The 12,595-nt window shown below is 41.1% G+C and overlaps 1 protein-coding gene across 1 annotated transcript in view; it reads right to left on the bottom strand.

Moving 5' to 3' along the window:
• Positions 1-1,309: 1,309 nt before the first annotated feature.
• ORC1 (origin recognition complex subunit 1) overlaps positions 1,310-12,595 on the bottom strand; it is a 33,251-nt gene continuing 21,965 nt past the window's right edge. The window contains exons 14-19 of the mRNA XM_082370726.1: positions 11,887-11,994; positions 11,475-11,624; positions 10,660-10,779; positions 6,056-6,225; positions 5,429-5,516; positions 1,310-1,656 (exon numbers count right to left, since the gene is read on the bottom strand). Of these exons, the coding sequence (XP_082226852.1) occupies positions 1,462-1,656; positions 5,429-5,516; positions 6,056-6,225; positions 10,660-10,779; positions 11,475-11,624; positions 11,887-11,994 (831 nt within the window). The 3' untranslated portion in view covers positions 1,310-1,461. The remainder of the gene's footprint in view (positions 1,657-5,428; positions 5,517-6,055; positions 6,226-10,659; positions 10,780-11,474; positions 11,625-11,886; positions 11,995-12,595) is intronic.

The raw sequence follows: 12,595 nt of genomic DNA, 5'->3' as shown, positions 1-12,595 counted from the left end.
CAATGGGGCATTTGGTTTCCAATTGTTCCATATCACCATGGAAAGATTTTTTTTTTTAATAGATGTGAAAGTGTTTTGACTTGCAGGCCTCTTTTACTATGTTTCCATTTTGTTGGTTATATTTCTTATTTTGTGGATGCCTTATTTACCCATTTTCCTTTTTCTTATTGTATAATGCTTTAAAATATTCTGATACTGATCCTTAGTCCATTACGTGCAGTTATAAATATATGTGTGTATCTATGTATTTTTTTGAACTATTTAATTAGTTGCAGATGTTATATTTCACTCATGTCTTATCGTGATTCTCCTAAGAACAAGGACATTCTCCTACACAACCACAATAATTTATCACACCCACAAAATTTAACATTTACATAATCCTATTACCTAATATGAATATAGTCCATAATAATGCTTATAACTGTTTGTATCTCTTAAATCCATGACCCAATCAAGGTTCTTACAGTCTACTTAGCTATTTAGCTCTCATTTCTCTAGTCTCCTTTAGTTTAGAATAGTTTCTCCATTTTTTTTCTTCTTTTGTGATATGAATATTTTTGAAGAGGAACCATTGCTTTGTGAGTATTTTTCCCTCAATTTTGATTTACCTGATAATTTTTCTCATCAGTAGATTCAGGTCAAACCTTTCTGGCAGGACTATGTCATGGATGATGTATTTTCTCAGTAGCTGACATGAGGTTTTAGATGTCAGTTTGTTCTATTGTTGGTTTATCAGAATTAACTTGCAAAGTTATACAAAAGAACCCTACCAAGATTTTAATTGGAATTGATTTATATTTAGAGATTAATTACATTTATTAGATTTATTCCTAGGTACCTTATATTTTCTGTGCCATCTAAGTATTTTTTATTTAAAGATTTGTTTTTATGATAAATGGTATCTTTTAAAAAATTCCATTTTCTAGCTATTTGTTACTAGGGATTATTTATTACTGATATTATTTCCAGCGGTTCTTTTTTATGTGCTAAGTATATTACACTCAAATTGTTCAAAAGTTAAGAGATACGTAATGACATACAGTGAATGTCTTCCTCTAACCCTGAAGGTAACCATCCAGTTCTTTCCCAGAAGCAACCAATATAAGTAATTTCTTACTTACTCTCCTGGAACTATTTTATATAGATACCGTAATTGTGTGCATGTATTTATATACATGGTATGTTACCAGTAAATAAATGTCAGGGCTACTAACAGAAATAAAACCCAGAGAGAGGGCCTAGTATAGGAAGGATGGTTTGGTTTTATAATTTGATGTTTGTAATGACTATAAAACTTCCCAAACACTCCAGAAAAAGCAAATGATTTAATGGAAAATTCCAAAATACATGACAGCCATTGCTGTTCAGTATACTTTGCTACAATGATTCCATGTGCTTAGGAAATGGAAATAGGGCTCTTTAAAAACAGCAGATCACAGTTCTTCCTTGTGAAGCCCTTCACTCTTCTTTTAGCGCATACAGAACGTCATCCTGGCTGACGTTGAGCCGCACACGAAGGAGCAGGTCATTCCTGCTGGGCTCCACAAGGAGGAGGCGGCAGGAGCCTAGGTGAGAGCACACCGCCATGGTCTCTGACATGGTGGGGTATGGGAGACCCTCCATCCTGCACAGTGCCACGTGTTGACTGTATACCTAGAAACAAAAAACAAACCTGAGGTCAGCTGCCAGAAGGTAGTCCTGGGTCTGTATCCAATCATTATTTCTTCTTTTGGGAAAATGAGACACTTCTTTTCCAGGATACTCAGTACCCCAGAAGGCATCAAGGGGTGCCCCACTGGGGCACAAACACAGGGGCAGAATGTAGTACTGGCCTCGGAATCAGACAACAGCAGGTCTGAACCCTGGTTCTGCCAATTACCTAAATAAGCAACCCGGGCCAGTTATTTCACTTTTTGAGCTTCAGTTTTATCTATTAAATATACTACAATATTACTCATGAGTTAATAGATATAATATGCTTAGTAACTGTCACAGTTATACAAACAGTCCTCATCTCCATGGGCTGAGCGTTCCTACTGAGACTGTCATAATTCAAGTCAAATTTTGCTATAAGGGCATTTTCCTTGGCAGAAACAGCAGGTGCCAAGGCATGTCCCTTGGAAAAGCACAAAGGCCTAGAGAGAATACAGGTCACTCTCTGCAGAAGAGCTGTTTCAGGCTTTACAAAAACGGGCAAAACATGATTAGCGACTAAATGTTTAAAAAAGAATTTAAAGAAGAAAAGCTGAAAGGAAATAAACAGCTGGAAGGAAAATGTTTTCCTAACATCTCTATTTGTCTAAAACATACTCATACATACAGATATACAAACTCCCAGGTATATACTTAAACACCTTTAATAAACCACTAAGGCCGAAGCCCTAATGATTCCTTTTACTTGATATAGTTGAAATTATTCTCAGAGTGTTTGGATTGATCTCTGTGATTTTTTTTTTTAACATCTTTATTGGAGTATAACTGCTTTACAATGATGTGTTAGTTTCTGCTTTATAACAAAGTGAATCAGCTATACTTATACGTATATCCCCATATCTCCTCCTTCTTGCGTCTCCCTCCCACCTTCCCTATCCCACCCCTCTAGGTGGTCACAAAGCACCGAGCTGATCTCCCTGTGCTATGCAGCTGCTTCCCACTAGCTATCTATTTTACATTTGGTAGTGTATATATGTCAATGCTACTCTCTCACTTCATCCCAGCTTACCCTTCCCCTCCCCGTGTCCTCAGGTCCATTCTCTACGTCTGCGTCTTTATTCCTGTCCGTTTTTTTTTTAGATTCCATATATATGTGTTAGCATACGGTATTTGTTTTTGTCTTTCTGACTTACCTCACTCTGTATGACAGACTCTAGGTCCATCCACCTCACTACAAATAACTCAATTTAGTTTCTTTTTATGACTGAGTAATATTCCATTGTATATATGTGCCACATCTTCTTTATCCATTCATCTGGCAATGGACACTTAGGTTGCTTCCATGTCCTGGATATTGTAAATGCAGCTGCAATGAACATTGTGGTACATGGCTCTTTTTGAATTATGGTTTTCTTAGGGTATATGCCCAGTAGTGGGATTGCTGGGTCGTAAGGTAGTTCTATTTTTAGTTTTTTAAGGAACCTCCATACTGTTCTCCATAGTGGCTGTATCAATTTACATTCCCACCAACAGTGCAAGAGGGTTCCCTTTTCTCCACACCCTCTCTAACATTTATTGTTTATAGATTTTTTGATGATGGCCATTCTGACTGGTGTGAGGCGATACATCATTGCAGTTTTGATTTGCATTTCTATAATGATTAGTGAGGTTGAGCATTCTTTCATGTGTTTGTTGGCAATCTGTATATCTTCTTTGGAGAAATGTCTATTTAGGTCTTCTGCCCATTTTTGGATTGGGTTGTTTGTTTTTTTGATATTGAGCTGCATGAGCTGCTTGTAAATTTTGGAGATTAATCCTTTGTCAGGTGCTTCACATGCAAATATTTTCTCCCATTCTGAGGGTTGTCTTTTCGTCTTGTTTATGGTTTCCTTTGCTATGCAAAAGCTTTTAAGTTTCATTAGGTCCTATTTGTTTATTTTTGTTTTTATTTCCATTTCTCTAGGAGGTGGGTCAAAAAGGATCTTGCCGTGATTTATGTCATAGAGTGTTCTGCCTATGTTTTCCTCTAAGAGTTTTACAGTGTCTGGCCTTACATCTAGGTCTCTAATCCATTTTGAGTTTATTTTTGTATATGGTGTTAGGGAGTGTTCTAATTTCATTCTTTTACACGTAGCTGTCCAGTTTTCCCAGCACCACTTATTAAAGAGGCTGTCTTTTCTCCATCGTATATTCTTGCCTCCTTTATCAAAAATAAGGTGACCATATGTACGTGGGTTTATCTCTGGGCTTTCTATCCTGTTCCACTGATCTATATTTTTGTTTTTATGCCAGTACCATACTGTCTTGATTACTGTAGCTTTGTAGTATAGTCTGAAGTCAGGGAGCCTGATTCCTCCAGCTCTGTTTTTCTTTTTCAAGATTGCTTTGGCTATTCGGGGTTTTTTGTATTTCCATACAAATTGTGAAATTTTTTGTCCTAGTTCTGTGAAAAATGCCATTGGTAGTTTGATAGGGATTGCATTGAATCTGTACATTGCTTTGGGGAGTATAGTCATTTTCACAGTGTTGATTCTTCCAATCCAAGAACATGGTATATCTCTCCATCTGTTTGTATCACCTTTAATTTCTTTCATCAGTGTCTTATAGTTTTCTGCATACAGGTCTTCTGTCTCCTAAGGTAGGTTTATTCCTATGTATTTTATTCTTTTTGTTGCAATGGTAAATGGGAGTGTTTCCTTAACTTCTTTCAGATTTTTCATCATTAGTGTATAGGAATGCAAGAGATTTCTGTGCATTAATTTTGTATCCTGCTGCTTTACCAAATTCATTGATTAGCTCTAGTAGTTTTCTGGTAGCATCTTTAGGATTCTCTATGTATAGTATCATGTCATCTGCAAACAGTGACAGCTTTACTTCTTCTTTTCTGATTTGGATTCCTTTTATTTCTTTTTCTTCTCTGATTGCTGTGGCTAAAACTTCCAAAACTATGTTGAATAACAGTGGTGAGAGTGGGCAACCTTGTCTTGCTCCTGATCTTAGTGGAAATGGTTTCAGTTTTTCACCATTGAGAACGATGTTGGCTGTGGGTTTGTCATATATGGCCTTTATTATGTTCAGGTAAGTTCCCTGTATGCCTACTTTCTGGAGGGTTTCTATCATAAATGGGTGTTGAATTTTGTCAAAAGCTTTTTCTGCATCTATTGAGATGATCATGTGGTTTTTCTCCTTCAATTTGTTAATATGGTTTATTACATTGATTGATTTGCATATATTGAAGAATCCTTGCATTCCTGGGATAAACCCCACTTGATCAGGATATCTGATACTTTTAATGTGCTGTTGGATTCTGTTTGCTAGTATTTTGTTGAGGATTTTTACATCTATGTTCATCAGTGATATTGGCCTGTAGTTTTCTTTCTTCGTGACATCTTTGTCTGGATTTGGTATCAGGGTGATGGTTGTGATTTGTTTTTAAACAAGGCTTGTTCTGAAAGCTTTGCCCCACACTATACCATAAGCTGTATCAGGGCAGCAACTTTTGTCTTGCTCATCTTTGAATCTCCCACTCCCAGAAGAGTGTCTGGCACATAGTAAAGCCTCAATCTAATATGCAGAAACCATTTGCTAAAGGTCTCTTCTCATGCAACTCAATTAAATATCACATAAAAATAGGCGCTGGTTTGATATTCTTTAGCATAATCAGGTTGGCACAAAATAGAGACAGACTATTACACAGTGGTTAAAATTCCCACATATTATATTTTAAAGGCACCAGACCAAAATAGGATTTTTTAAAAAGTAGATCAATCACCTGTTGAAATGTTGCTTCCTCCAGTCCTGATCGACGGAACTCTGCAAGGATGGCTCTCAGGAAGCTCTGTTCCAGAACGGAGGAATTTCTTAAAGAAAATGAGGAGATGTGAATTCTCCTAAGTGGCTGTACCATCAACCCAAGGAAAGCCAAATAAAACTTCTGTCTTTAGAGAAGAGAGAGGAAAAAACTTGGGACTATTTCCTCCTATATTCCTATATGATTTGGCAAGGATTTCCCTTCCCCTCAAAGTCTCAAAATGATATGAAAAATAACACTTTGGAAGTAAGGGAACACAGCAACTATATCTGGGCATGTACCAGCACCCCCATTTCATGGTTGAGTATATCATTCAATGTGAGAGAAGTAGCTACTTCCTTCTTCTTGTTTCCACAGCACTTTACTTCATAAACACCTATAGTATAACTCAATACATGGTAATTATTCTATTATACTAGGATTACATTTCTGTCTCTTTGACTAGACTATGCCCCTTAAGAAAAAGGACAGCACTGTCAGTAAATGCAGGTTGTATGAGTAAAAGCTTTGAAAGAGAAGCATGCTTCCATGGCCCTCTGCAGTGGTCTTCCAAGGGAGGTTCAGGGTCAGGAAGCAGAAGCGTCTTACTTGATGGCAGTGATGTATGACGATGAAAACATCTCCTCTACTGCTTCCAGTAAGTGGGCTGTAGTGACCAGGCCAGGGGAGTCGGGCTTCTGGCAGGAGAACTCACAAATCTCTGTGGCACGCCTACAAATGTCCAGGCAGCGTCGTGCATCTCCAGAGAGGGCTGCTACCTACAAGAGGGAACATTTTATTCCTTGAGATCCCCTTGCCGTCTCAACCCAGGAGAAAAACCGATTCTGTGTTCAGCTAAAAAGGAAGGGCAGGGCTGGGAATGGACTTAAGCATGAAATTAAGTACTTAGCCCTGGCTGGGAACCTGGTGGGAGCTCAGATATAAATTATTATACTGTGTCTGGGACTTTTCCCCAAGTCCACAACTTTGTCTTGGCCTTACAGATAATTCCAGAATGGAAGAGACAGAAATTCTCAACTTTATTTAATATTAGAAAAATGAAGAAATCTAAAAGAAGAGACCTTTGGCCCAAGATCATTACTGAACCATCTGGAGACACAAGGGTCTTGTTCCTTGCATGAAGAGAAAAAGCCAAGAGGTTGAGGTGGAGTCTATTTTGGAGATAAAGCCACAGCCTGAGCCTCCCTCACAGCATGTGATGAATTTTGGAAACTACCTGGTCAATGGCTAAATGAACCAGAATCAAGAGGGAAGGAAGCCATGAAGCTGGAGGACCCAGAGGAACCTGTAGTTAGATGAATTAGACCAACCCCCCATGCCAATGGCTCTGCTTTTGTGCTTCCTTTCCATGTGCACAGAGGCTGAGGGGCTCCTGGGCTCCCTTTACGGGGAATCCTATACTCTCTCCCAAGATGACATAGGAGGGCTCTTGCATTTTAAATTTAACTGAGGGAACTCCTGGACTCACCATTGCCTGCAAGGATTTGTTTCTATATTCCCAGTGCTTGCCAGCAACCCCATCATTCGCCTGACAACCATCGCAGGCGATGACATCCTGCCTGATGGCATCCCAAAATAACTATTTCCTTCCAAAATTTATAAAACATTAATTTTAAAAAAGCAAATTGTATAGGCATACACATACATGCATGCGCACACACACACACCAAAACTAAGACATTAAAAGGAGTCATTTCTGGGAAGTGGGATTATAGATTTTATTTTTTTATTTTTTGACTTTTTTTTCGATTGGGGTATAGTCGCTTTACAATGTTGTGTTAGTTTCTGCTGTACAACGAAGTGAATCAGCTATATGTATACACATATCCCCTCCCTCTTGGACCTCCCTCCCCCCCATCCCACCCATCTAGGTCATCACAGAGCACCAAGCTGACAGCTCCCTGCGCTATACAGCAGGTTCCCACTAGCTATCTGTTTTACACATGGTAGTGTATGTATGTAAATCCCAGTCTCCCAATTCATCCCATCCTCCCCACCCCACCACTCCCCTGTGTCCACATGTCCGCTCTGTACATCTGTGTCTCTATTCCTGCCCTGCAAATAGGTTCATCTGTACCATTTTTCTAGGTTCCACATATATGCATTAATATACAATATTTGCTTTTCTCTTTCTGACTTACTTCACTCAGTATGACAGACAGGGTTATAGGAGTTTTTAAATGTTTTGTGTCTATTTAGAATTCAAATATAAGACATTCAAAACAAAAATCACTTTTCCAGTAACCCAAGACAGAAACATGAGCACCAGCGTATATTATTCCCTCCTTCTAATCTCCCATATTCAGCTGGTGAGGATGTCCTGGGGACGTTTCCGCCCTGTCACTCCTCCTTTCCTCTGTGTGAAGCAGCACCATACAGTGGTTAATAGCAGGGACTCAAGGGCTGCTCAGAGGCCTAGAATCAAAGTGGACAGGTGACCCTGGGAGGCTAGAAAACACCCAAAGCACTTCCCACTCTGAGGGTACCTGTGAACCCTGCGACCGTAAGCACTCTTTTTAACTGCTGCTGGGGTGAGGGAGACAAAAGAAAAAGCTGGGGCCACCCCACATGGAATCTAAGAAAAGACCTTGCATAAACTTGGGATCCAACCTCCACTACAGCCTCAGTATGACAGTGAGTGAAAGACTTACAATGCAGAAGGGATGGCAAGAAAAATGGCCTGTTGTGACCTTGGCGGTAGGTGGGTGTAGGGTGACAAAAACTCACCGAGTCTTTGCAACCACAAGCCCTCACATGGATTTGTAGCCCAAATTTATGTTGTCTCCTAAAAACCTCAAGTAAAGAATCTTGTTTAAAAATGGTCCCAGTTGGTAGTGCCCCTCAGTAACTGACAGAAGCACAAACAAACTAAATGAATTCAACTTCAACCCAGGCCTCAGTCAACTCTCAGATAAAGCTCTTAAGGAACATGAGCATACAGTTAAAAAAAAAAAAAAAAATCAAGACACAAAAAACAAGGAAACAAGGCCATATAGACATGTGAATCAGCAATCAACAGAAGTAAGCCCACAAAGACTTCAGATATCATAGGATAAACAATATAGGTATGTTTATATGTTAAGAAATAAAAGAGAGGTTTGAAATTACAGGGAAGAGTTTTGGGTAAAAACAGCAGCCAAATTTGAAGTCTTCTGAAACCTTAAAGACCAAGAACCCTAAATAAGAAAAGGAAGCAACTGGAGAGCAGTAAACAATATAATTCTGAAAGTTGGAAAGAAGTGGCAGAGTACTGGTTAACCTAGCAGACTGAGAAAGCCCATTCCTAAGCCCGCAGTGAGGAATCCAAGAACAAGCCTAAGTTACACTAAAAATCTTCAAAATGCTCAGGAGTTAGTGATACTGGAACTGGAGGTAAAGGGGGAAGTTTGGCTAAAACCAAGAGGACTGGTTGAAAGTTAAGAAACGGATGCCCTAGATCAGGAGTCAGCAAACTATGGCCTGCCACATGTTTTTGTAAATAAAGTTTTATTGTAACACAGCTATGTGCATTTGTTTACATATTATATAATACACGGCTGCTTTCACAATGCAAAGGCAGAGTTGAATAGTGGTGACAGACCATTATGGCCCAGAAAGCCTAAAACATTTACTACTGGCCCTTCACAAAAAGTTTGCTGACCCTTGCCCTAGACCTCTCCCCCATTTCACGCTGTTGGTGAACATCAGGGCCACTGAGGGAGGGTTTAGGGCTCTGTGAGAAAATTTTGTGCCTTGGTAATTTGTACTGTTTCCATAAAACTCTTTGCCCCGGAGATTATCCCTCATGTACCATGGCAGGAGACCAGAAATTTATTCTAGCAAGGATAAACAAAAAAGTCTCTGGACCAGTAACACTAGGTATTGTTGCAGAGGAGGGGATGCCCCTTACTAAATATAGATGGTTACTATTTGCATGCTGAATTTGAAGACCTCCACCCTCCCTGACTCCAGCCCACCTCGCCTGATCCTAGAACACTGCCCTGCAGGCAGGACAGGGGAAGCCTACTCTTTGAAATCTGACTATCCCAGAAAATATGGGAATAAACTAAAGATACTGAAATTGGCCCGATCAGATTACCCCTCAGCGAAGCTCTCAGTGAACAAGCCCCACTTATATACTCAGAGCTCCCAATCAGCTCTGTAATCTCCACCCTTAGACCTCAGTGGACCACAAAGGCAGCTGAGGAAAGTCTAACAATGCAGGATAGAGATCAAAACCAACAGACAAAGCATCTTAGAGGAAAAGGGAGAAAACAACCTCAAATAAGTAGGATGGTATATAAAAGGACCATTCAGAGGAAAAAAAAGAACTTTTAGAGATTGCATGATTGCAGAGGTGGAAGAACTCTACCAACAGAAGGGTTAGATAGTAACTTTGAGGATCTCTCTCCTAGAAAGCAAAGCTTGGAGATAAACACCATATCTCGCTCACCTCTGACCCTAATACTTAATATAGTACCCAGCTTTGAACAGGTGTTACAGACGTGTGTTGCTGCTATAGGCATTCAGAGTTCACATCGTTTCCAGTAAGAAACTAGAAATATGTTTATAACTCTTTTAAGTGCTGAAATACTGTGGATGTGTGGTTTCTTTCATTCAGCTCAAGGTGGACATTTAACCTGAGCTGTTCCTCAGCAGCCCCGGAGAAGTCTTAGTGGAATCTCAATTGGCATTCTCCCAGTAAGCCTGGAGGGGGTAGGCATCCCACACTTCATACCTACCATGGAACATGCACCCTGCTAGGTACACTACAGACATGGTCTCATTTAATTCTCACAATGACCCTATGAGGTAACTATTATTATTCCCATTTTTCAGAGAAGAAAACTGAAGCCCAGGAAGTTTTTAAGTAAATTTTCTGTAACCTTCCACATGCTTATTAAAGTATTAGAGCCAGAATTCAAACCAGGTTTGTCTACTTCACTCACTATGTTGCCCTTTTGATTATACAAAGCTCCCTGAATCAATTAATCTTCACTTGTATATAAGCCCACCATACTCAGAGCCTTCTAATTAGTTATACAATAAGGTTAAGGAATTTTTCAGAATTTTGTTTCTATGTTTTGGTATTTGTTTTTACAGGACTTCCTAATTTTTTCTTCATCTCCAGAGCACCCAGCATAGGGCCTCACATGGGCAGATACTCAGCAAAAACTGTCGGTGTGACTAGGAGCTCCCCGAGGGCGACTTACCTTCCTGGCTACCAACTGGATGGCATCATCCTCAAAGGCCTTTAAATGTTTGAGTCGGGACACCAGGATCTGTTGCAGTTGGCTGTGAGTATAGGGCTGGAAGGACATCCTGGTTAGACCCTGGGGAGTCAAGATGACAGAGGAACAAGTTCATGGATTTCCCACTCCGATAGTCCTGGTGGAAAGCCACCTGCAAGTCCCCAAACCTGATTTCCAAGTCCCATGTAACAATTTACACATTTCATCCCAGGACTACCACTGCTTCCAGCTCCTTTTGTTACTGACAATGGCCTGTGGGATCCTGTAGGGCAGTAGCTCTCAACTGTTTTTTCATTTAGCTTAACAGAATCTTTTATTCTATGGAATCATTTACAAGTAGATCTGAGCAGAGGTGCTCTCGTTAGAGTGGGTGGGACGATCTTTGCCTCTACAACATGCACCAGCTCGGCTCCCGGTTTCACTCCTGCTGAACCACAAGGTCCACAAGGGCAGAGACCGTGTCTGCCCCGTTCACAGCCATACTCCATGCATCTCACACTGCCTGACAAGGGTAAGCACTTAAGTATTTTTTTAAATAATTAAACCTTTAGGGCTCTGTGCAGTTTAAGAGTGCAGAGGTAGCAGAACACCAAGAAGATACGTTTGCAGAAAGCCATGCAATGGTGACATATTTAATTCCAACTTAGTAATTATAAGAATTTCAGAAATCACATTTCTTACTTTTCCTGTTTATTTTAGATTCCTATGTATTCATTTTTGGAGAACTCCTTGGCCCAGCTTATGGGTCTGTTAGAACAGCTTGAGAATGGCCCTACCAGTCGGCTGGACACCCGGTTCATCATGAGGCGCTCTGGCAGATCCATGGTGTTGGCGATGGTCAGGACCACAAGCCGGGCCTCCTTGTGAGTGGGCCAGTCAAAGAGATTGTACATTATGTCTTGTTTCTGAGTCCACAGAAGGTCAAGCTGCCAGGAAATGGGGAGAGACGCAGGGTCAACCACAGAGACGGAGCCGGGGCCCCGGAGTGAAGCCTGTTACCACTGCTTTAGCTTCATGTGCTCTCAGGTCACACCACCAGCAAGGACATCAATAGACACATGCCTCTCACCACCAGAGTGAAGGAAGAAGGCAGCCAGGACTTTCCTCCCACCCAGTATTTGCTCCCGGGACACTGCAATCAAGTGCCACGCCACTTCTTCTCCAGCCCTTCCGTGGGCGCCTCCTTACCTCGTCCACAAGCAGCACAGTGGTTTCCCGAGAGGACCCTCGAGTGCGGAATCGCTTAGCCAGCAGTTCTGCGGCGTGGTGAGCTGTTGCCCTGTGACCCGTCAGCCTCTGCAGTGGGGCGGGGCGGGGCGGGGCGGGTGGGGGAGTGAGTGGTGAACTGTCAGGACTTTACTGCCCTGGCTTAAAGTTAAATCTGCACATAGAAGAAGCTGTTCAGCCTGAGGACTTCAGTATCCTACCCTCTGCCTTCCACTGGAAGGAGAAGAGAAGGCAACGAGAGACAACAGATAGTGTTTGAAATGCAAATGAGCCACAGGCTGGCCCCAGAAGCCCCTCCAAAATCATTAGTGTATGGCTCTGTAACTGGACATTACTGGTTCCAAGATAACGGCTAATGAATGAAAAAGTGAGATGCAAACTTCCGCCCACCTCTAACCCCTTTTCCGAGTTGCCACAATGCCTGCTGTGTACAAATGGTTTTCACCATGTTGGTAAGTACTAGCTTCCAGAAATGCCTATCCAGCTCCTAGACTTCAAGGTCCTTGAGGGTAGGAATTCTGCCTTCTTTGCCCTTGCTACCTCTACACAAAGGACAATGCTTGGCAAGTTGTAAACATGTAATATGCACAAAATTAAGTAAACCTTTCCCTTTGTGCCACCCAGAAACTGTATTTTCCAAAAAGCCCAAACAGGCGAATCCCTGGCAGTC

This window comes from Balaenoptera borealis, assembly GCF_965194805.1.
Source record: "Balaenoptera borealis genome assembly, chromosome: 1".
NCBI lineage: Eukaryota > Metazoa > Chordata > Mammalia > Artiodactyla > Balaenopteridae > Balaenoptera > Balaenoptera borealis.
Note: the sequence above shows the minus strand (reverse complement) of the source record. Positions and strands in the feature narration are given on the sequence as shown.